Below are 26285 nucleotides of genomic sequence, written 5' to 3' on the forward strand. Positions count from 1 at the left end.
TTAAGTTTATAAGAATATTGCGGGAGCCATGAAAATTTTCACTGTGAGGGACAATCTGTTACGTTGTAACGCAATATTGTCTCATTTCCATATCTAACATGATAAGCGTTCGCGTAACGCAGTGCTGAACGGGCTCCGCGTATTTTTGTGTTAAGCCCCCTTCCGCTGATTACACACAAATTGATATAAATTGAATTTTAAACCTAGCCGTCTTGCCCGATTCTAAACGTACAGGGCCGTAGGCGCATATTTCCGAGTTTTATATTGTTTATTATTAAAAAAATTGTTAATAAACACAATTGTTTTAGAAGAAGGGTTTTGTAGATTAAAACACTTTTAAAATACTTTTACTTTAGCAAATCATGCCATATTTGAAAATTTTTTTTTTAAATATTTTAAATAGTTTAATGGAAAATAAGTAATTTATATTTTGTGCTTTCATTTCTCAAGGCCAACGTCGACACTCGTTTTGTATTGACCACGACTTCTGGCATAACGCATTTTTATCTATTAAAAATAATAAGACCATATCTTGCATATTTCTATTAAATGCACAATTCATAAATGAGACGAGATTTACTCGCGCCTAAAACGTATTTGTTCGGAGTCACTCTCACGGCATGACAGCCCTGCCTGTGGACTTCGAAGGAAGCCACCGGTAACATATTGGTTTAATTATGCGGTTTATTTTTAAATCTACGGGTTCAGTCCGTTCGTGACTTCGGTTAGTCTTACTTGACGAACGTAGAGCCTTTAGCAGTAATGGACAAGGATTTTTGGCGTAATGTTCGTATTCTTTAATATCGGTATATCTTGTACATCTTGTTTTGTGAGTCCACACGGGTAGGTACCACCACCTCGCCTATTTCTACTGTGAAGTAGTAATGTGTTTCGGTTTGAAGGATGGGGCAGCCGTTATAACTATACTGAGACCTTAGACTGATATCTCAAGGTGGGTGGCGCATTTACGTTGTAGATGTCTATGAGCTGCGGTAACCACTTAAAACCAGGTGGGCTATGAACTCATCCACCCTTCTAAGCAATAAAAAAAAAGAAAAAAACATACTTACAGTATAGTTCTGGTCTTTTTGTCGTTTGATATCAAACAAAAAAGGAATAGATTTTCATTGAACTATTTTCAGTCTAATCATTTTGTTTAGACAAGGTTGATGCTTTTTTAATTTCCATTCTCGAGATCGGTACTGCCACAAGGCTGTCCGCTATCTGTTTCCAACGTATTCTCACGTACTTCGGTCACATCGCTCGTAGAGGCCCCGATAGCTTAGAGAAGCTGATGGTTGACGGGAGAAGATCACGCGGACGTTCACCTACACGCTGATTTGATCTAACAAAGACGCTCACGGGCCTGCCAATAACCTAGTCTATAAAGACCGCCGAGGACAGGAAGACGTGGGGAAGCATTGTGCATCGAGTGGTCATTTCAAATTAGACACGACCTTCAACAATGAAGAGACCGACTCAGGAGAAGATTCTTTTTTAGCTCGCTCCGGTGGTAGAAACTGGATATTAGACAATTAAAAACCACTGGTCATATCTACGTCATATATCCTCTACGGTACTTGCAGGGAGCTACGTCATCCTAATCTTCAATAGTTTATGACGGCAACGGTAGTTATTTTCTACAATCTGAGTGGTATGAAGAAGTGATACTTTCCATGCTGGTATAGATGACCAGGGTCTATTTCTACTGAGGGGCAATTACCCCATAAGACATACTCAATTTCAGGTGTAAATACTTCATGTATTTACTTGGTAAACAGCAACTAAATTATCTTAATTTATTTATCGTTATTTATAGAATTTCATGTAAACCGCCATGTTTTAGATAGGTCAGTACGTCCCTGTATACGCTATACAAGACGCCGGCACCGCAGGTTGCAGAAGGGTTATTTGTAACTCAGGGCTATTTGTGAGGGGTGACAGATCTGTAATATTTTTGTAGTTTTTAAAAATTTAGTAAACTACTGGGTTAAAATAGTTCGAATATTACAAATCGCAGTTAATATTCGTAAACGTTTTGTATTTTCGAATTAAACAACAATGAAACAACAACAAAGGCTCGGTCTTATCTTTGATTTACCTAAAAAATAAGAATTAGAAGGCATTATTTCAATATAGTAGTCAATGTAATTGTTTAGAATCGTAGACAAGAAATAAAACTCTTGGATATTGGCTCAAGTAAACATTATGTAATTCTATATTTAAAACAAATAGTTGTAAATGCTTTTCACATTTTATATAACTCTCATTGGTAATTATATATTTAATCATTATTTTTTTAATTCTACGAATACAAAGAACAAGATATAATTTCAAATAACGCATTATGGAAATAAGTAACATTTTTCTTTTCTTTTATTTATCTACTTGTAATAATAGTCTAAGTCTGTGTGAAGGGCAATAAATGATTTTATTATTTTTTACATTATTTATTATTAACTGAGGTATTTTACACGGACGGATTGGATACAAAAATTAACTTTCTACTTATTGCTGATATTCCGCAGTATGTTCTATTTAAATCTAACTATTTACTGTACAGAAACGGAGAACGTACTATTGCCTAAATTTCGGACACCTTTCGATCATAACTTCTTTAAATAGCTTTACTAGTTTTAAAAACTTTTAAGACAAACTAGCCAAAAAACGTTGATTGCAGAATGTTTGAATGCAGATTTGAGACTTTAAATCTATTAAAATTCAGGTGAATTAAATGCAAAATGAAAATCCGTGCCAACCTTGTTACATTTAAGGGTTGTTGTAATGGGAGCGATGATTTCATGGCTCTAAGCGAACGTTTCATAACAACAAAGTACCATCTACCCTCGTCACGCCGAGCTAACTTTATTTCACTCATAGCCTTATACAAATTTATTACAATTTAGCTCATTATACTTAATAGTCTCGAATGTTAAGTTTATTTTAAAACTCATATTTTAATAAAATAAAAACGTGAAATTATTTATGGGTCATCACGTGGCCTAATTAAAAATTTGTCGAAAGATAAATCGTAAAATGTATCGATAATCATTCAGTTCTTAGACTAGTTTTCTATATCAGTCTAAAGCTCACAAAAAACTTGGTTGCAATCCGTGTAAATTACAAACTAGTGGCTAAGTTTGAGCTCCAAGTCGGACCGGGATTCCATTGCATTATTGCGGGGAGCCAGCCTTTATTGCTCAATTTGACTTTATTTAACGCAATTCACAGGCGGGAGGCGGCGAACCACCCCGTGTCGCTGACGGCGAACAGATGAGGTCCCACTTCAATCCACTTAGCACTCGTCGAGGCACGAGGTGGCCGCTATCTACTGCGTTCTGCAGTTAATTCGAGATTCCACGGACAGTCCGGGCTGGAATTTGGACAAAAATCTACGAATTCTTCTGATAGAAAGACTCATTGGTGTAAACTTTTAACAACAAACAAGCTGAGAAGTGAAAAACTGTATCGCAATATAAAAGTGCCTACATATTTAACTCGCGTGAATCAAATTTTAATGACGAATCAAATTTAATTTAGTCGGCTGTACATTCCAAGTTACATGCTTATGTTTATGTAACTGAATATTTAAATGAACTTGTATTTTAAAGTAATTCTTTCTTAAGCATCATGTTTATAATCCGACTAAGATACAGTATCGAGTCAATTCTAATCTGGAGGTTTATCGGGGTGTAGGGACAAGCGAGGGGGCGTTGGGGTGTCATTTTCACGCTGGCATATTGCCCGCCACTGAGCCATAATTGAATAATAAAATTGTTGCGAATTTCGGCACGGATTCCTTTGATTCGTCGCATTTGGTAAAAGGAACGGTCGTATTTACGTAATATGAAAAATTCTTGAATCCGGATTGACAGCAAACACTAAAAGATCAAAAAACTTGCAAATTCTTCCACTTTCCTGTTGATCTAGAATATTTTTATAAAAGATATATCTAAAAAATTTCAAGTATTAAATATAAATCAATGTAGTTTTTCCTCTGCTAAGAATTTATCGATATTGAAGACGATCTGTATGCATCGTCTCCTCAAGTACTTCGGACACGTGGCCCGACAAAATCCTGAGAACTTGGAAAAAATAATAGTTGTAGGTCACGTGGAAGGAAAGAGAAGTCGAGGAAGATTGCCAACCAGGTGGACGGACATTGCCAAGGAGGCCACAAACACCAGCGTCCCGGGCGCCATTAAGCAGGCCGAATGCAGGCAACATTGGAGGAAGCTAGTGCAGAAACTGGACCAAGGTGGTCACAACCCTCAGTAATGAGGAAACGACAAAGAAGAAGAAGAATTTATTAAATTTATGATATGAAAGCCACTATCAGTCCGCGAGTGAAAAGCCATATACGACCACCCTTCATCGGCCCCTTAATTTAACGCTCTATACGAATACTAAAAACAAATTTCCATTAACCGTGCTCTGTTTACAGCGAAATTCGTTTTTTATCCAAACGAGATTTATTTTCGAAAAAATATAACGTTCCGCGTGCGCACGGAGGCCGAGATAGCACGGCGGAGGGGTTGCTAAAATTAAAACGATAGCTCAGCATTCGAGTCACGCCAAACATTATGTTCGCCCCATAATAAACCGCGCCCTTAAGAGCTTCATTCAGAATTAAAATTTGCCGGCTGATCTCGCCCAAGTGACGTTTACTGATGGATTACCAACTCGGATATTTTCTTGTTTAATTTCAACGGCTTCGTGAAGTTCCCTTATAGGTGTCAGCAGCTTGATGTTTAGTCTTTTATTGTTCAAGTTTTGACGTGTACGAAGTTAATATTGTTTACGTTTAAGCATCGAAATTTTATTGCAGATACGTGAGAATTAATGTCTAATTAATGTCAAAGAGCGTTTGATTTTGAGAGTATAATATTCTAATTTTAAACAATCCATCCTTAATTATAAATTAACTATGTTCCAGGATTATTCTTCGGTTTTCGCAAATCGATGAATAACATCTTAGTTACTCGTGATAACCAAGGAAACCTTAAGTTATTCGAAACATAAAAAAAATATAGTGACGATTTAACACAGGTTATTAAATCGTAAAAGTAGTTTTAATTATACGTTGAAGACCTTTTATAAATTTTATCCAGTTACGAAGATTCTTTATAAATGACTCTTATTATTTAACTTGTAAATTGAAATCCGTTTAATACATTTTTTTAGATATGAACCATACTGTAAATTGGAAATAGTCATGCATTGAGCCAGCTTAACTTAATACACGTTTTAGGTGAATACGAAATAGATACTATGGCCCGATTAAAATTGCAGCCCAGATATGTAAGCAATTTAACCTATATTACTAATATTTACTATATTTAAAATAAAACCTATATTAAAATTTGAGTATTTTGTATTTATAGTCAAATAGGTCTCTCCATAGATCACAGATTTTCCTACACTTGGTTCAATGTCCGGTTCATATAATACATAAGTTTGTGTTGGAATGGATTTTTTCTTAGTGCCGATGAGAAGTTGTGCTCTAAAGAACCCAAGCCGACTCAAGCCCACCTAAACGCCTGATTACTTCGGGGCAGAAGCGTGCACGGTAGTAATTAACCAAACATTAGTGCTGAAGTTTCAAGTAATAATCTCTAACGTCTTTCCCACTGGGAACATGATTCAAATTCACTAAATAATACAACGTTTTTTCAGAACCGTATCATAATATTATTAACGAATGCATCAGAAAAACAACCTGATGCGTAACAAATATAACTTCCCGAAATCCCGACTTTATTGATCTTAATGAATTCCTGATAGAATCAATCTTCACGTAATGAGATAATCAAACAATGATCGTCTATAATATTGCGATATCGCCGGTCGTGTTGGCACAAGAAATTTGTCGGACCAATATGGAGAGGGCACCCTCCGAGGGAATCGCCAATTTTAGGGGAAATCGACGAAGATAATTATGTTTGAAGTTAGTTATTGAGTAGAGTCAACATGCGAGAGATTACCCGGACGACACACGAGCTATGCTTATTATATTAAAATTGACGGGATCAAACTCAAGCTAAATCTAGATTTATAGATGGCTTATATGAAATTGGGAAACGGCCTTTGTAATATTTAAAAGCCTTTGAACCACCTGATGGTGATTACTGTCGCTCATGGAGACCAGTAAACTTATGGGCGCAGCCAATGTGCTGCCTACGTCTAATCTTATGTTTTGATTCAAAACGTGTGGTATCTAGTCAGGTTTTAACTGCATTTTATTTATTTTCGCAAAATATGTGAAAAATACCCGTATAATAAAGACTGGTGCATCAGTTATTGGCGTGTGTTTCTGACTTAATGCCAAAACAAAGCTTAAGATTTATTCGAAAAAAAGTCTGCCTCAGTCATATGTAGCAACAAATAAGCAAATATTCATTTAATATCAAAAGAAATAATTACACAATATTTTACACAAACAATAATTAATAGGTGGTAGGACCTCTTATGAGTCCGCGCGGATGGGTACCACCACCCTGCCTATTTCTACCGTGAAGCAGTAATGCGTTTCGGTTTGAAGGGTGGGGTAGCCGTTGTAACTATACTTGAGACCTTATATCTCATGATGGTGGCGCATTTATGTTGTGAATGTCTATAGGCTCCAGTAACCACTTAACACCAGATGGGCTGTGAGCTCGTCCACCCATCGAAGCAATAAGAAAAAAATAAAAAAGTAGTATTAATTTTATGTTCGACATTTTCTCATTTGTTTTAAAATTTAAAAAGATCTGGTAAAGGTGGTAATAAATTACCTTTATTTATGATTTACGAATTATTTTTTATTGACGGAACTCGTCGATCGTAAAACAAAAAAAAAATCAATTGACAGAAGAGGAGAAATGGCGCTGGTAAATTTTTTCTATGCCTATTTGTATGTAAATAGATATATTTTAAAATCATTAAACACACATAAGATACAGCATACATAGAATAACATAAAAAAATGCGCTTTTAATATTATTCGCTTTTATTATTAGCTTGTAATATTCGAATATTATGCGTTTAAAATAAACAAAAATTCTCTCCCTGATTACACTGGTCTTATGAACCCAGACGCTCTATGAGTTCATTAATTAATAAACGAAACATACGAATTACGGAATTGGGCTGTATACTGGCTCTCGGGGACCGCCTTAATCACGTACCGGGTTTGCTAACACATAAATAATTTTCACGCGATATTACTAAAAGCGCGTAAGCCGATAGACTGCTCAGTTTAATTTCGTTGATAGGTAATTTGTGTGAAGCTCCCCCGGGTGTATTTCTTGGGGAATCAACACTAGTGTAATTACGGAATTCATTTAAAGTTGTAGTCATTTTGGTGTATCCCGTACATGTTGGCTCTTTGATGTGAGTTCGCGTCTGGTTGGGCTTCTCGCACCGCCGGCTTCAGTTCCGACACATGTCGCAACTTATGTACATATATTATATCAACTTTATTTCACAAACGATTTACTTGTAAGTAAAACAGGTGTTACAGATTATAAACTCATTAAAATAGCACTTGCAGTTTTGTTGCACAGATTATATTACATATATATTATCTGTGGCTAGGTGCGAAAGAAATGACAGAAGCTACCTGTATCACAGTTTGTACTGTGTAGCAAAATTAATGGTCTCATTATTGTACATACAGTATTGGTACACAGTTGAGTTCGGGTCAGCGTTCCCAGTGTGCACCAACTCGTCCGGCAGGGTTATCTCTCGCTTCATTAGCATTTTAATTACCTGCCCGCCAGACGCAGCCTGGCAGCCTTTTGCGCGTTCACTTTTGTATGACAGTTACGTATATTTTTCTTTATGTATTTTTATATTTGGAGACACGAACTTGGTATTTGTCAACTAGACTTCATTAATTGTGTTTCACTTATCAAACTCATTGATAAGTGAAACTTGAATCGCGAAATACTGAAATGATATTATGAAATTGTAGTCTCGGTGATCTATTTTTTTTTTATTACTTCGATGGGTGTTCGAGCTCACAGCCCACCTGGTGTGAAGTGGTTACTGGAGCTCATAGACATCTACCACGTAAATACGCCACCCACCTTGACACCTATTTATTGTATGTGACATCGAGTACTTTACATTAAGGTTTTTCGGTAGAAGTCGAGTATTTTCATATAAGAATAATGGTAATGAAAGATTATCGGATTACTAGATCTTGTTTCGCGTGTTTGTTACCGACACCCATAACACAAGGGAAATTCTAGTTAGGGGCGTTGTATGCAACTTAGAACTATTTTAGTAGAATAATTTCCCTATTATTATATATCGTAGACGGGTGAATGAACTTGCGACCCACCTGGTTTTAAGTGGTTACCGTAATTCATAAAAAGTACAATGTGAACACGGCCACTGACCTTGACACATATAATCTAAATCTGATAAAATAGTCATCTCACCTTTCAAACCAAAACGCATGACTGACGCTATGGACACTGAAATTTACCAAAAAAACTATTTGACACGAAATTAGAATAGTATTAGGTAACGTTCTGGTTCTATGAACGAACCTGAGCTCTTTGTTCAGAGACGAGATTGTCAGTTCGATTATCCTCAACTCTTGTAAAAAGGCATATAAAAATTAGTCTGCAATGTCTCAGACTGGTTAAGCGCTCCAAGGGGAGGCAGAACTACGCTCAACTAAATTAAAATGTCTGAAATAAAACCTTCTTAGCGCCTCAGGAAAAATGATCGCCTCTTATATTGTGCTTGAGAGCGTATCCCGTTACAGACGTAAGACTAATTAATTTTTATTCTGTAATACGCTACTACATTCAATTCGTTTTTTTATATGTGCACTGGAACGACCTATGCTTGCTCTTAATTGGATTCGAGAAAATCCCATTCAAAAAACATAATAAAAACGTTTGTCCGTGTCGATGTGGTAAATCGGAAAATTACATTCGACTAAAGCAGTTCGAAAATTAGGTTTTTCATCAGAAAGGTTCGAGTACGACAAAGCCGCATTATAAACATGGGATTGTCCCGCCGAGAAAGACGTTTACGGTTGCTTTATTATTTTTAAGTCCTCCCGGGTGTTCCCTCGTTCCAAACTTTCACCTTTCCCCCAGACATTCGCTGAAAGTTAATTTCTTTTGGTGTATTTTAAAATTAATTTTGCTTTTGTGGCGACCCGCACGCCTCAGGACGAATAAAACTGTGAGCACCGAACGGCAAAAGCTTTCAGTCGTAACTTTTCGACAGCCGAACGGGGAAAATTGTAAACTATTTAAAAACAATTCGCTCGTGTCGTTTGCTGCACCTGTAGCGTTCGTTTTAATGACATTTCAGTTTTTATGGAATTCTATATGTTATCTAGTTTTATGTACAAACATGTTCGAGGTTGTCGCAGTATTTCAACCGAATGAATAAATCGATAAATGCTCAGACATTAATCGATGCGATATTACGATATCGATACGATAAAATGTTAACTGTTCGCAAATAGATACCTTTATTTCGATTTACACAATCGTATTTATTATTAGAACAGGGTTTTACATATTGAAAACAGACTTTAAATTTGTTTCATTATAATTAAGTTCATAATAATACCAATTTTTTTTAATTTTGATTATTTTTATTACCGTCCGTTTATATATTACCGTCTCCGTTTTAGCCTTAAGCACATTCCTCTCCGAAGACTTAATTACCAGGCACGTGACCATATATGGCAAAATTATAATTTGCGTAATCACTGGTGGTAGGACCTCTTGGGAGTCCGCACGGGTAGGTACCACCACCCCGCCTATTTCCGTCGTGAAGCAGCAACGCGTTTCGGTTCGAAGGGTGGGATAGCTGTTATAACTATACTGAGACCTTAGAATTTATATCTCGAGGTGGGTGGCGCATTTACGTTGTAGATGTCTATGGGCTCCAGTAACCACTTAACACCAGGTGGGCTGTGAGCTCGTCCATCCATCTAAGCAATAAAAAAAAATATTTTTTCGTTGATTCAATCATTATAGAGCAGAAAACAAATCAAAATATATTACGACATATCCATTTCTTTTAGCTACAATGAAAATTGTCGCCAAATTAGGTAATCTTGTCTGGTGTGGTGTCTGCTCTGAGTTGGTGCTCCCTAGCTGCTATCAGATTACCAATCAATAATCAATCACGATTGATTTCTAACGGAAAAAACACTGCAAGATGACTTGGTATAAGTGCGCTATATTGAAATAGACTATAGACTCCCTTTGTAATATATATTGTCAATAAAAAATCTGTTATAGTGTCCCATTCCATAGAATTCTAAAGCATTCGGGGTTTCCAATTTGTCAAAGAGGGTTCTTATTACTACTGTGAAATTTGAAGAATCTATAGCTTAGGAATCATGAAGAAATAATATTGTGCTTCGCCCGCTACTGTACTTTGCAGCTGAAAATATAGAAGCTACTGGCAATGTGTTGTTAAGCGCTACGGTACACACTGTGTTGAGTGTATTATGCAAATGTATAAAATGTATAAATTTTAGAATATTCAATATAGTAGCTACATATACGGGCATTGAATTACTTTTTACATTGAGATGTTTAGGTATAGTGGATTTTTTTGACGTGACAACGTCTTATAATTGGATGGAGCCGGCTGCACGCACGAAAAAACATGACTCATGAGGCGTTCCATTTAAGGCTTAAAGTGCAAGCGAGAGCGCGCAACGAGCGACAAAGAGGCACAATCGACCTCCGCGTTCGGCAGCGTTCGACATCTGTCTCTCTCCTACTTGAGTGAGCGATGCATCCGCGTGGACAGCTGCTATACAATAATACATTTACATGTTTTCGTCAAGTATGAAGTTCAGTGAAAAGTGAATGTGGTGTCAATTGTTTATAGCAACGATAATTGCGATAATTGAAAAATGAAACCATTCCATCAGTATTTTCTTATGACGTTTTCACGTTCAACTATCGTCAGTAAACCAGCTTTACAGACAACCGATTATTATTTTTTAGATTCAAAGAGAAATAAAAGTTGTGATCATACATGTTTAGTTCGAATTAAAATTTTATGTAAATTATTTGGATCATTAATTTAACCGGATCATGAATGTTGCCTTAAGAATAAACACGGAAGGAAGGAACCCCTCCGGGGTAACGCAGTTATATTCGAAACACATAAGTTACGCTTCGAAGTAAGAAATATCTTCCCCAATGAAATTCTTTCAACAGGTGTCCAGCAGACGTTTTACGTTCTCCTTAATTTGCGCTCAGATTTACGAGACTCGAACTTTTTGCTCAGGCTGTCTACATTCAGACAGTTTCCCTTTCAACACTAGATGGTTAATCTTCATTTTTATCTGTTGGTTTTGGTTCGAAACCAAAAAATTCTACGAAAACTTTATCTGATTTCTCTAGACTGTCCTTTAGTTTACTGTAGAGTGAGTATATTCTTTCGAAGAGAAAAAATGTATCCACACAATGAAAGAATCAAGATTATCAATTTACTTTTGAGCTAGTTATATAAAATATCTTTCTTTTATTCCGAAATATCCAACAGCCAGATATTATAAATGTGTTAACATATTTTAACTATGTTTGGTATCGTTCTATACATAATTCTATGCCTTCGTTTATTGCTGGTTTAATAAATTTTTTTAAATATCAATTGTAAGTTGTGTATCACAGCCGTTTGTGCAGGTTTCATCGCTTGAGGAGGGGCGGCGCCGACAAAAGGCGCTTGCGACTTCAAAGCCTGTTAGGAGGATCAAAGAACCGGTTCATAGATAATACAGGTCGGATCAAACCTTTATCGGGTGAATATCGTTTCATATCTGATTGTCGGTTTTAGACTACCACAATCAAGTTTGTAACTGAGGAGATGAGTCAAAATAAAAGACGCTCACATAACTTACACACACACATATACAAAAGATACCCGTCATTTTAACCCGTGTTAAATTATTGGAACGAAATTTCCCTTTGAAGCAAGAGTTGGTTCATTATCAATTATTTCAACAAACATACCACAGACAGCACTAATCTAAATGAAAAGTACAGGTAGAAATATATATCAAAGAGCGTAAATCTCTGAAACAGTGCATCCAGCGTTTAATCTCAACAATCAACGGTGTGTCTGTTTCGTTTCAGAGCTAAATCCGGCCGGTGCAACGTGTCCAAGTGTGTCCGGGTGCCCGGATTACCCGGCTATGACCGGATGTGCGTTCGTGCCGTCGCACTCGCCCCAGCGATTAGGCCCACTGCCCTTCTTGTTGGGATATTCGTTTGGGGTCATGCCCGGATATTTCGAAATAGATAAGTATAAATAAACGTAGTTTGTCTATTTATTTCCGTTCCTTTTAGATGGTTTTGAATGACGTACGTTATTGTTGAATAGGACACTGACTCTTGAAACGCCATTTAATTCTTATAATACTATCTACCTAATTGAGTTTTCTTTTTTATATATCGACGCCGCTACTGTGAATATTTGTTTTGAAATTCAATGTTAGTTGTATTTGCATGTCATTTTTAAATGTTGATTAAAACGCCAACGGAATGTGAATGAGTTTAATGCAATAATAGCTTTTTACTGAATTAAAATTATAAAGTAAAATTTTGGAAATTATATAACTAAATTTCGAGTTTTAAATTTTTAAAACATAAAAATACAGTATATTGACCATTGGTTTGTTAGCATATTCTATTTTTATGTTTTTATCGACCTAACCTCAAAAACTAACAAGGTATGTTACAAACATAGTCTTTATCATTCGTCAGTCAGTCATTCGCGTATAGTTGTATTTTTTTCTGACATTTCATGCACATTCCACGCGATGTAAACTGCTTTTTAATATTAATGAAAAGGCGTAATTTGCATATGGAAACGTGTGTGTTTCGGTTTGTTGTTATTTATTGTATTCGTATGCAATGGCCACTGTAAGATTTTGTTTTTTTGATGTTGTTTAGTTTCTAGTTGTAGTTATAAATATTATGGAAATACAAGCCGAATATTAACAAAAAGAAGAAAATGTTTCAATTCATCATTGAACTTACTAATGAAGTTATTGTGATTAAAAGGATCAGACATGATCATATCAGGCCATCGTGTTGAAATCCCACAGGCAACAACCAAATTTTCTAAGGAAATGGGTACCGTTTCCACGATGAAGGATTTTACTGGTGGTAGTACGTCTTGTGAGTCCGCGCGGGTAGGTACCACCACCTTGCCTATTTCTGCCGTGAAGCAGTAATGCGTTTCAGTTCGAAGGGCGGGGCGGCCATTGTACTGTTAAAAGTGAGATTTACAACTCATGTCTCAAGGTGGGTAGCGGCATTTACATTGTAGATGTCTATAGGCTTCGGTAACCACTTAATATCAGGCGGACCGTGAGCGTCCACCCACTCAAGCAAAAACAAAAAACAAAATCACCATTTCTGCCGCAAACCAGTGATTAATGCCCGTTTACAGCTTTAGTGGAATACATTAAAACCTTCGATCATAGGTCAACGTGGGTGATGGTATTCACGTTGTGATAATAAGCTCTGGTAGCCACTAAAATCAAAATAAGATTATAGAACTACTTTTTTTTATTGCTTAGATTTGTGGACGAGCTCACAGCCCACCCGGTGTTAAGTGGTTACTGGAGCCCATAGACATCTACAACATCTACAACGTAAATGCGCTACCCACCTTGAGATATAAGTTCTAAGGTCTGCGGCACGACACGAGAACCCTCTCTCTCATCGTGGCCGCCGGTAACTACATTCCCGATCCTGCGGACAGAATGGAAAGCAGTCGACGACGGCCAAAACACGTCATTTCGGATCCTCCCGATCCACTAACGGTGCTTTTAGGTACCTCAAGCACCGGACATCGTTCTCGTCGAGCCCGTCGCTTGCGACGAGTAAATTAACCCTCAGACACAGCCCACTGAGTTTCTCGCCGGATCTTCTCAGTGGGTCGCGTTTCCGATCCGGTGGTAGATTCTGCGAAGCACGGCTTTTGCTAGGGTTCGTGTTAGCATCGTCGTCAGGTTTGAGCCCCGTGAGCTCACCTACTAGTTAAGCTTACGCTGATATAGCCTCTCAAGGCTATCAGCTTATGTAGGAAAAAAAATCTAATAATCTGCCCCACCCTTCAAACAGAAACGCATTATTGCTGCTTCACGGCAGAAGTAGGCAGGGCGGTGGTCCCTACCCGTGCGGACTCACAAGAGGTCCTACCACCAGTAATTACGCAAATTATAATTTTGCGGGTTTGATTTTTATTACACGATGTTTTTCCTGCACTGTGGAAGTCAATCGTGAACGTTTTTTGAGTACGTATTTCGTTAGAAAAATTGGTAGCCGCCTGGGATTCGAACACCGTTGCATCGCTCAGACGTTTTATCCTTTAGGCCACGACGACATATTTAATTCTGGCTGCAATTTAGCTTTACATTCTCTAACTGCAAGTTCAGTGTTGTCTTTAACATTCTTCTTTTAATTGTAATATTCGGTAAGTATTATGTATAGCCTTTACCTATAATAATAGTTTTAGGCAATTAACAGAACAATTTTTTTTCAGACCTTCCTTTCCCCACTAACCTCGGCAACTAGACACATTTCACAAGAATTTCTCCTTTCTGTGTGCTATTGTGTTGACTACGTTTATCGTTCACAATTGTTTGTGGTGAACTGGCGAGCTCGTGGACTCACTCGGATACACCACTTGCTCGCCATACTTCTACCACGAACGCACATTTTGTGAACGAACTGACGTTGAATTTTCAAAATTAATTAAAAAGAGCAAATGTAAGCTCAAGAAACGTTAGTACTATGTTATTTGAGCACATAGTTTAACATTTCCTAGTTTACTGAACAGATCAGATGCGAGTTTGTCTTCGTATTTTGTCTTCTCTATTAGTCCTGCTGATGAGTATCACGTAGCTGCTCAAAAACACTCATCTGCAAGACAATAAAGAGAATAGACTGCATGTCAAGGCAAAATACTTAGACCGAGATAAGTACACCGAAAGGAGGAATTTGTCACATTAGTGACCGAGGCTGGATTCCTTTACCGCTCCAAAAAAAAAAAAAAAAGAAGACTGAAGTCTGAAGGCTAAATAACACGCTTGGAGGTCACGCGTATTCTTGGGGAATTAACACATATGTGAGATGTTATTGCTTGAGAATACACGTAGCTGACAAGGAGTAATGCATCAACCGCGGGCTGCTTAGAAGATAGTTTTCAGGAATACGAACCGAAGCGATGAACAACGATAGACATTCAATGTTAAAAAAAAATCCGTTTGGTTGATCCGTTAAGATAATTCATAGACGCCTAGTAAAACAATATGTTATGCACCAGTGCAGAACAAGTTATCTGGTTCTACGAAGAGATATTGACTCTAGGGCATTAAATGTATCATAAGGGATACTTACGAGGAATTTTTTGAGATGGTCCTGTCATTTACGTTAGACAATGGCCTTATATTGCACCGACGATGAACAATCACTGTCCAGTGGGTATGGTTATCTGTCTCTCAAGACAATCAAAATATGGTTTAGCTGTTTCCAATAAATTAACCAAAAAATTGCATAATTAGTAGTCCCTAGTAACTTCAATACGAGTATTAGATAAAACAGATAACAGCAGTCATTTGTTTCCAGAAAATATTGGAGAACTATGGACTTTCAAGCAAGCGCCAGCTAGTGCCACTTCGGTCGCAGTATCGGTCCAACGAAGCTGCCAACATGAATGTTCCTGTGAAGAGACCAATACTTACCAAGCATTCTTTCAAACCAAGTCATAAAGGATTTTTTGAAAGTTGTAACATTTGTTATACCACTGATTTCTCTTACAACTTTTTAAATTTAATAATGTTATGGTTGAATATTACAATAAATGTATTAAATAATCTGATTCGTTTCATTCTTACTTTCCTTATTTCATTATATAAAAGGTATTTCAGTTGTTATGTTCTTCTGATGAAAATCTTGTTATATTGGAATTAAATATCATATTACTAATATTCCAGCCCAAGAATACCGTTGCCCAATTTAAGACGTGAGGCGAAAATCCCAATTGGTAAGGGCAAATGATGAATGTTTTAGTCATGATTATTTAAATAGTAATTTCCTAAATATAAATATAATTTCCTAATGGTAAATTTTGTGTGCAATGAAGATTATACTTATATGGAAAAATAAAAAGTCTTGAGTATCTTGTAGATTCATCTTAGTGTTGTTTCGAATCGGTGGTAAAGTTAACACGATTTGCAAACGCCTGTATACAGCTACCTGATTTTTTTTTGTCTCGAATTGGACTAAATATAACTAAAAAATAACTATTACATTTTAAGTGTTGATCTGAAATAATACACATTTTACTCACAATAGTTTATTTCTATAAACTATCACTTATAATATCCAGCATGCGACATCACTCGCTAAGCAAAATAAAAATCTGAATTCCGTAACACAAGAAAGTAACACCAATTTAAAAAGATTGCTATTTACAATATTATAAGTCTGGCTGAATATTATCTTAAAATCTACAATCACCTTGCACAGTTTCCAACTAAAACATAAAGAACAACATTGTTGGGAGTTTGTTTCTGTTTTCACTAAAATAATATTTTTAAATTATAGGACAGAGAAATTGAGGTTCTTAAATGTTATATATTACATCTAAAATTTATTAAGTATTTAATCAGCGACGTAATAATTACTTACAAAAGCGGTAATATGGACTTGACAATGTGTTTAATGCATGTTAAAATAAATTAATACTAGTCTAAATCGTCAGCCTCACGAAATGGAGCTACTCTCTCCCGGAATACCTGTGGGTCCGTCATAAGCGGAGGCGGTTCAGTGTTATTCGTATTATCTTTTCGTCTTAGATCAAGAATCGTAGTTTCAACATTATTCGCTACGTTTTCTCTATTTGTAGTTCCGCTTGGTATGGCATTCCCAGGATTAGAATTACTAATTGCTTTGTCCGTATCGCCGTTTTTTCTGGCAATTTCTTCTATCTTGAGGGTTCTGTCTCCGTTTGGAGTATTATATATAACCCCAACGGATGTTGTATCTGTATTACTGTTATCTAAAGCTCTGTTTGTGTTGCCTATTTCTGAAGCACCATTTTCTGTTGAATTATTTGGCATATCCCCAGTTTGAGTGGTGTTTGTCTGTACTGTGGAAACAGACGGTGTTGTCTGTGTCGTAGACTGAGCTGTGTTTTGTACAGTTTGTGTAGTCGACTGTGTGGTAGGAGGCGTTGCTTGTATTGCTGTACTGGGAGCATCGTGGTAAGCGGCACCACTGGCCATCGCAGCAATCCCAGCTAAGCCCATCATTCCAGCCATACCACGAGCATGCGTACGCCAGAGTAACTGCTGCAGTTGTGCTTGCTGTAGTATTACAGGCAACTCGTAGTGGTGGAAGAAATACAACATAGAATGCTGTAACAAAAAATAACATATTTTAAGATTGACATTATTGAAGCAATATTCGCTGAATAAATAAGAAAATAAATAGGGCAACGGCGTTGGCTAATATAGGATGTTGGTAGACAGTACACGGACAGATTATGAGACACGTCCGTTGAACTGAGCAAAGTCCTTTAGACAAATAAATGAGCGACTCGTGACAGAAGCGTCACTCCTCCCAGTCTTATTTATTTATTTCTGGGTCAAAGTTCTCTCCCCTCGCGACGTCCGACGTAAGTTTTAATTAAGAAACTTGTGACCGCTCCTGGCTCAACTTTTATTTGAAATTATATTTTCTGATCTCTCCGTTTTGATTTTTTCGGAGTGGTAGTATAACGGGTTAGCGGCAACTTGAGATACCTTCATGATTTATTATTCCCGGTGTACCAAGAACTTCAAAGATAAATTGAAATGATTTCGGTGTAATCCTTTCCATACGTTACACCTTTGAATTTGGGGTTGATCATTAAGAAAATTTTAAATTTTTGTCGTAAAAGAAATGATGTGTTTTTACGGTGTACCAAAAACTTCAAAGATAAATTGAAAGAATTTCGGTGTAATCCTTTCCATACGTTACACCTCTGAATTTGGGGTTGAACATTAAGAAAATTTTAAATTTTTGTCGTGAGAGAAATGTTGTGTAGCTTATTTAAAAAGCAAAATTCACATTATCAAAAATCGAGATTTATCAAGTTGTATGGGTCAACAGAATAAATATATCGGTACAAAAGAACAGTGCTAATTAACATGTCCCAATTCTGTCCTAATCTGTTCGCAGATCATCGCTACGGCAAATATAAAAAAAAGGATCAAACATTTAACCTTTTAAAGGTTTTAAAGGTATTTAATGGACAGAGATGATGCCCTTTTATACGTCCATTAAAATCGGTCGCTTTGAGATTTAGCGCCCGCTCTGTTAGAATAGACACGTGAATAAAAACGAGGTCGGCTTTATCAATTTTCAGATGCTTTTTAACAGATTGAAGCAACGATTTTTAAACAAAAATTAAAAAGTTCTGTATATTTATCCACAGTATTAAATTGGACCTGAATTGTAAAATAAAAGTACGAGATAGTAAAAAAGTATATTTTAAATACTGAAGGCCTCAAACCGTCTCCATACGAAATTCTCTAAGACATACAAAACCAAATTGTCTGTATCACAAAGTAACCGACATTGTTTGACTTAAGTTTAACTATAATTTGCAAGAGATCTGGAAGATTATAACACTTTACTTTGTATGATGGTAGACATTTTCTGTTGGTTTAGGACTCAGCAGATATTAACACAAGTGCGGCTATTAAATCTTCGAAACAAGAGGGATCTCAAGTTAGTCCTTCTTATAGTCACTGTACGATAGGTGTCATAAGGAATTATAAATATTACAGAGGGAAGTCTGGCTAAGTAATTGTTAATTGAAAGTAACGGCTTAGAGTAAGCTTGTTGTGGACAAGTTGAAATTAATGTGACGCCGAAAGGAAGGCCAGTTTGATATTATGCGCGGCGCATCACCGCCGGCCGGGAGCGACCTCGTGAAATATGATTTTTATTAATAAGTTGACACGCTCGATTATTATAAGATAAGCCCTCACTTTGCATTCCGAGGGAGCTCCTTGTTTCCCGTCGCCCCACGGAGCGGGCCTGTAATCCAACGGAGCCTTTCCTCGCTCCAGTTAAATTCGCTCGAGGGGCACGCGATTTGATCTATGTTTTTATTTATAACTGAGATCCAATTTTAGACGGCTTCGTCAAAGCCTAACGTGTGAAATTTTATTACTTTATCTTTCTGATCCATCGTAGATTCTTTGGATTTCGATTTTCGATGTTTGTACGAAAATACCAAAATTTAATAAAGTTGAACCATAATTCATATGTTTACTGGTGTTAGGGCTTACTAAGAGGATAATAGACATATCCGTGCATGCTCTTAGTAAGCTTAACAGCCATTGTTAAAAAAAATAGGATAACTGGTACTATAATTGATACTATAGCCTCGCTCTTTAAAAGGGGTCGCCCTCAGGACATAAGTGCCAGTACCTCATCACGAATTAGGCATAGCAACTTCTTTCCCGCCATCAAAAGCTCTAGCCAGTTCATGCCGTAGGCCTCAAAGGCCAAGAATACCTTTTTTTCTCGGGCAGAGGTCCAAACCTCATATTTCGTGTCCGCCTAGGGGGTGCGCGGGTTATGGGGGACTTGACGGTCTGCACTCTCTCTCACTCGACGTCCGATGGTCGACACCCGGGGTCCGAACCGAGGCAGAGTAGGGGTTTCCCGCGGTCAGCACTACAACCAGACTCGCAGCGCCAGCAGACGAGCCGTCTAGGCAATACCACTTGAACCACACCATTCTGCCAGGTCGGGACGCGATCCGCAACCAGCCGGTTGTTCATACACAGCAATTCCGTAGAATTGCTTCTATGTTCAGCGCTCTAGAGTGCAGGTAGCGGGCCGCGCTACCTCATCCCCTTAAGTCGCCCCGTAACCTTTACCGGGGGGGAGGCCGCTTCCTACAAGGGTCAAAGCCGAGTTTGCGAACGTGTGCCTGGCCGAGTTCTCGTCGCCGTGACAGTGGTGGCTCTCCATCGTCGATTTCCTTCTGGCAACGAGGTGTAGGTATCGGCCAAACTACCCATGGCCGGTGAGCACTTGCGTAAGCCCAAAGGTGAGACGCCCTCGGTCGCGATTCACCCAGTCTGCGAGGACCAGATGCACCGCCTCGACGGTCCGAAGACCGACCGACATGTTCACTAAACGTCGTGACTACGCTTCCAGCACGGACCGCCGAGATTAGAGCCTTTGCGCTCTAATTGCTCCTTCATCGGGACGTGGCTCACTCTGACGGGGAGTTCGCATCGCCACACATAAATCGACGGCGAGTTCCTCCGACTCCAGATCCTAGGGAGGTGTCCCGGCGAGAACGCACGCTGTCTCGAAGGAACGATGCGCTTCTGCACGTTGCTGGCGTCGCAGCGCCGCGATGTTCCTGCGCGTCAGGGCGTGGTAACATACAGAGGCCCCGTACAGTTCTATGGACCGCACCACCCCCACATAAAAGCGGCACGCCACCGTATCGGGCTCTCCGACGTTTGACAAGAGCCCACTCAACGGACCGACCGTCGCCATCACCCGGGGGTGCCAACTTCTCGGAGTGAGCGCGGAAGGTCTAACGTCCGTCTACAGAAATTGTCTTCTAACATTTAGACAGCACAATGTTGTACGACTCTTAATAACTATTGACTTTAATGAGAAATCATTATGAAACCTCCATCTTTTTGTTGCTGTAGATAACACGGACCATGTCAAATTGAATGGTTACGTTTCCATATAAATCACAACGAGAAGCTCTTGAGACATGAAATCGATAGTCTCAAGTTGTATACCAGTTATAATAGAAAATCAAATCAAAACGCATGACTGCATTCTGAACAAATATATTTTATACATTACCACAGGATACAAAATGTGCTACCTTTCAAAAAACAAGGACCTACAATATTTTCTTTGTATTGCATGATGATTTTTCTATATCGTTCAACATGTTGGATTTGTATGAGGAAAATCGATAGCTCCATTATGTTAACCCTAACTTAGTCGCATCGAAACGGGCGTTTTATCACTAACTAAGCTACGAAAGCTTTCAGTGTCAATTTTAAGACCTACATATCTGATGATACTTTTAGGTAATCGCGAACATTTCCTATTCTTTGCTTACAAGCGTTTTGCATTCACTCCTTTTTTAATCTAATAATTTCTCCCTCTTCCTGCCTATTTATCCCACATGGTGGTGGGGTCAGCTTTCCTTATTCTACTCCTACACTTCGCCCTGTCTTCGACATCCTCGTCAGCAACATTGCATTCCCTTTTGTCCTTCAGCACTAAGTCCTTCCACCTGGGTCTGTCCTGGGTCTAATTTTCGACGTAATCAGGTGCCCTTCTTTTTATGTGACCATACCATCTCAGTCTACTCTCCTATTTTCATCTAATAATTTATAATTATATAAAGAAAAGCGCAAAAGTTCCTTATTCATTATCAATCAAAATATTTCTGACGTACTCAACAGGAGGATCAACAAGTAGTGAGAATGAGATAGAATATATAGACTATTGATAACTTAATAATTTATTTTTCTAGATAGTCTCCGAGTCTCTCTACACACCGAGTCTAGTGCTTTTCCAAGGCTTCAAACCCTTTCAAAAAAAGTTTTGTCTTGTTCCTGCAAAAACCTCTCCACGGCATTTATCACCTCGTTATCGTCTTCGTACCTGTTTCCCCTTAAGTATTCTTTCAATTTGGGGAACAGATAAAAATCGCTAGGCGCCAGTTCTGGTGGATAAGGGGGGTAGTCAACCAATGCGAAGCCAGCTTGCTGAATAGCAGCCATTGCAACTGCCAACATGTGCGCGGATGCATTGTCGTTATGAAGCACGCCCCTCCGAAGTTTCCCTCTCTTTTCTCTTTGATGGTATTCCTCAACATGGAAATTAAAGCTGCATAATATTGGCCTGTAATAATGGTTCCACGCTCCAGGTAATCAATCAACAGTATTCCATCAACAGTCCCAAAATATTGAGGCCATAACCTTGCCAGCCGATGCCATGACACGAAACTTCTTCGGGGTCGGTGATGATGGCCGTTTCCATTGCGAAGATTGCTGTTTTGTCTCGGGATCAAAATAATGGACCCATATTTCATCCACTGTTACGAAACGAGACAAAAAGTTTTCAGAATCTTCTTGAAACTTGTCCAACAATATCTTCGAAACGTCAAGTCGATTTTATTTCTGATTGTCGGTTAACATTCTCGACAACCATCTTGCGGAGACTTTTCTCATATTCAAAGATGGTTTCAATATGGACTGAATACTTCCATATGAAAATGCCCGTTTCTTGTATTAAGTATCAGATGGTAAACTCTTCGGATGTTCAATACAAATTTTCTCGACTTTCGCAACATATTCTTGGGTGTCTTCCATGTTCGTTCTCCCTACTCTAAATTGAGAAGCCCACCTTGCGACAGTGGAATAGGGCGGAGCAGATTCTCCTAATGTTGCCTCCAAATCGCAATGAATATCTTCATTAACGTCATTAACTTTCGAGAACACGTTCCAATGAAGCAAATAAATGACTAAATTCAGAAAATAACAAAAGAGAACCGAAGATTTTTTCTTTACTAATATTACAAATATGTATCTGAGCTATGCCTGCCAGTATTTTTTTTTAGAAAGAGAGATTTTTAGAGATTAGAGAAGATTAAGCATTATCCAATGTCAAATTAGACGTGCAGTGACTGGTATCGACGGTAGGTTGAGGTCCGTCCGTCGTGTTATTAACTTCCGTGCACCGTCAATACCGGAAATCGACGACGGAGTGGTTCCCGTTCAAGGCGAACGCTGCCCGCATAGGCATAACATAAATATAACTAAGGGACATACACATATATTGAGGATACGAGTCGATTCGGCACGATCTGCCGCGAACCAAATCATGCGATCCCGTCACAATGGTTTTTTTAAAGTAATTTATGTAACCTATTTCTTTTACGATCTATTTATAATATGAATAAAAAAAAAATACCTGTATAAAAAGCCACGACGTAACAAGAGCCAGACTGCTGTATTGCCCGTTGAACCGGTAGTGGTATGCGTAGAAGGAGAAGTGATATAGATAGAAAAATCTGCGGACAAAGGAAAATACAATCATTAAAAAGACGTAATTAATATAACCGTTATCATTTACCTCGAGAATATGAGATTTTATTTTATATACACACTTAATATATTACTTTATGGAGCATTTTATCGTATTAGTCTAAGATTTTGTATGATACGGTCTAAGTAGCGAAAATATACAATATAATTAAATCACTCTTTACACCATTCGATAGTGATGATTCCGAAAAATATATCGCACATACGGTGCTATAAAGTCACTTAAGTAATTTTTATTAACAATGAACTGAGTATGAGAAAATACATTTTTTAATAGATATCAGCGAGATATTTGCTTTTACTGATGAAGTTTAATGTTGTCGTTCAAATATTATCGTTTTTATTTCTTTAATCTAGAAGAGTTATATAATAAGATGTTGAATTTTCCATTCCGTTTCTCCTGAAAAATTAAATAGTTTGCTTAAGTGACGTTATCGCACCGTATGTGCGATATGTATATTCAAGAGAGGAATGCAGCTATCCCGATCTTAAATCACAAGCTATTAACCGTATTTACTTCCATTAAATTAATATTCATACAAAAACCTGTGATATAAAAAGAACAACCGATAAAAGCATATAAATACAACATAATACAAGTCGTGGCCTATAGCACAAAACGCCTAGTGCATTCTTATCCAGCGATGCGACTGCCGGTGTTCGAATCCCGCATGCAGGCGCCAAACTTTCTATTGAAATCCGTCTTACACGATGAAGGATTAGGATTATTGGACATCGTATAATTTAAATCAACCCGCAAAAGTTTTAATTTGCGTAATTATTCGTGGTAGTGCGTGTTGTGAGCCCGTACCAGTCTGCCTATTTTTTCCGCGAAGTTGTAATGCGTTTCGATTCGAAGGATGGAGCAGCCATTGTATTAAAAAACTGAGACTTAGACCACACGTTTCAAAGTGAATGGCGGCATCTACGCTGTTGATGGGCACCGGTATCCACTTAACAGAAGGTAGGGCATGAGCTCGTTCACCAATCTAAGCAATAGCATAAAAATTACATAATATGTGAGTTGACTTAGTAAATAATGCTATCAAACACCTACTTCTTCGTCACATGAAACACGATATCCTCTTAAGCTTATCAGTTAATCCATTAGTGTATTATCAACAACAATAGACTTTGTTATAACTATAATGGAAGAAGAAAAGTCGTCACATACATTGTGCTAGCTGTCTCGTTAAGTGTACACAATAATATGACATCGATAGAGCAACAAATAACGTCGAGGCTGCGGTGGCGCCATACCTGACGCGACGCTGTGGGCGGACATTATTTTACGTCTATTGAAAACACCACGTGTATACACTAATATGTAATCTATTCCATACACGTTTAACCGGTTTTTGTCTCCTATTTCTTGTCCATTGGTGGATTTTTTTGGAACGAAGTTCCTTATGGGACGATGCGGAGGGGTACCCTAACCGGGAAAAAACGTCCGTAACGTAAGATTTTTTCTATTTAGTTTGTTATTTATTACCTAGACAGGTGAACGGTCGATTGTATGCAGCAGATATGCGAATGTTGCGATAGATGTCTAGAGTAATGAGAATGGATAGAATACGCAATGAATATGTTAGAGGAAGTCTGAAAGTGGCACCTGTGACAGAGAAGCTGAGAGGTCGGCGTTTGGGATGGTATGGACATGTGATGAGACGAAACGAAAATGAGGTTGATAAGAGAGTTGAATGTGAAAGGATATAGAGGAAGAGGTAGACCTAAGAAGAAATTGATAGATTGCGTGAAAGATGATGTGTAAAGAAAACATGTTGCGCCGACCCCAGGTGACTAGGAGAAGGGGGCAGGAGAGGATGACGACAGGTTTTTTTTTTATTTATTGCTTAGGTGTGTGGACGAGCTCACAGCCCACCTGATGTTAAGTGGTTACTGGAGCCCATAGACAAGGTAAATGCGCCACGCACCTTGAGATATAAGTTCTAAGGTCTCAGTATAGTCACAACGGCTGCCCCACCCTTCAAACCGAAACGCATTACTGCTTCACGGCAGAAGTAGGCGGGGCGGTGGTACCTACCCGTGCGGACAAGAGGTCCTACCACCAGTAATAAAGTAATTAACCAGTGGACGGTCGACGACCTAATCGATATATTCAGTGGTTATTAGTACCTACAGATATTTTAGGTTGAATGCCGCCCGCCTGGACATGGGCCGAATGATATCGAAGTCTCAATTGTGTTTGAATTTTAAAATATTTCAATGTACTTATATAATATAATTTTTATTTTTGACATCAAAAATTTGTTCAGTGAATAATTTCAAAGAAAACACGTCGTCAAAAATAAAAGGAAAAGAAAAAAAACAAGGGAACATGTTAAAAATGTTCCTTGCCTTCGGTACATTCTGTTAAGAGCGTCTCTCTCGTCCACAAATCCCTTTACAATGTTACTGCGCCGAGCCAATCGTATATTTCACATGTACACTTGTAGATATCATTAGGTTCGTTATCTGCTTATTTCGGTGGATAAATTCCCAATGTGCGAGGAGGGCACAAACGGGGACCGGGAAAGGCGAAATGTCACCTCGTTATCTGAAAAGGTTGCAATTTTATTTGAAATCGATATTCAATGAGAGGATACGTTGCCGGCGCTGTAACAGGATGACGTTTCGTGTTTCTGTGTTCGTTCATGATGCATCGTGACTTATTAGACGGTGCAACCGAAGAACGATCGCTCTGTTTGTGGAATATGATTTTTTTTTTTCAATAAAATATCGGGCGACTGTAGATATACGAACGCAACGACACTTATTATTACGCCTATTTATAATATATAAATAAATAAAAACGATGTGTACGACAATGTTTGGCGGTGTTCGTTTAAAATAATAACAAACAGTACACGGTATTTTTTTTTTAATAGAGAATCAAAATTATTATTTGCGACAAAGAACTCAGAGGACTCGGCCCGTTGTTTCCATTTACAACTTTTGAACTCTTTAATTAATTATGAATACAAAAAATTATGAACCCTATATACACGGTCAATTCGGTCGAAAGTAAGATTTATGGGCAATAAAATGCAATAAATAATACGAGTCGTTAGAATTGTCGCGATCCTCCGAGGTGGTCATTCATTGTGTTTCATCACATTGATGCCTTTACTAA

The 26285-nt window shown here is 38.0% G+C and overlaps 2 protein-coding genes across 3 annotated transcripts in view; one reads left to right on the top strand and one right to left on the bottom strand.

Moving 5' to 3' along the window:
- LOC114244377 (carboxypeptidase B1) overlaps positions 1-15869 on the top strand; it is a 72145-nt gene extending 56276 nt beyond the window's left edge. Inside the window, exons 5-7 of the mRNA XM_089735507.1 lie at positions 11667-11782; positions 12117-12285; positions 15621-15869. The gene's annotated coding sequence lies outside the window, so the exon portion shown is untranslated. The remainder of the gene's footprint in view (positions 1-11666; positions 11783-12116; positions 12286-15620) is intronic.
- A 465-nt stretch (positions 15870-16334) lies between these two features.
- LOC114242599 (membralin) overlaps positions 16335-26285 on the bottom strand; it is a 105579-nt gene continuing 95628 nt past the window's right edge. For both annotated transcript variants that reach the window (XM_028173824.2, XM_028173831.2), the window contains exons 10-11: positions 23019-23118; positions 16335-17413 (exon numbers count right to left, since the gene is read on the bottom strand). In XM_028173824.2, the coding sequence (XP_028029625.2) occupies positions 16742-17413; positions 23019-23118 (772 nt within the window). In that variant the 3' untranslated portion in view covers positions 16335-16741. The remainder of the gene's footprint in view (positions 17414-23018; positions 23119-26285) is intronic.

Source organism: Bombyx mandarina, chromosome 19, assembly GCF_030267445.1.
Source record: "Bombyx mandarina strain Sakado chromosome 19, ASM3026744v2".
Taxonomy (NCBI): domain Eukaryota; kingdom Metazoa; phylum Arthropoda; class Insecta; order Lepidoptera; family Bombycidae; genus Bombyx; species Bombyx mandarina.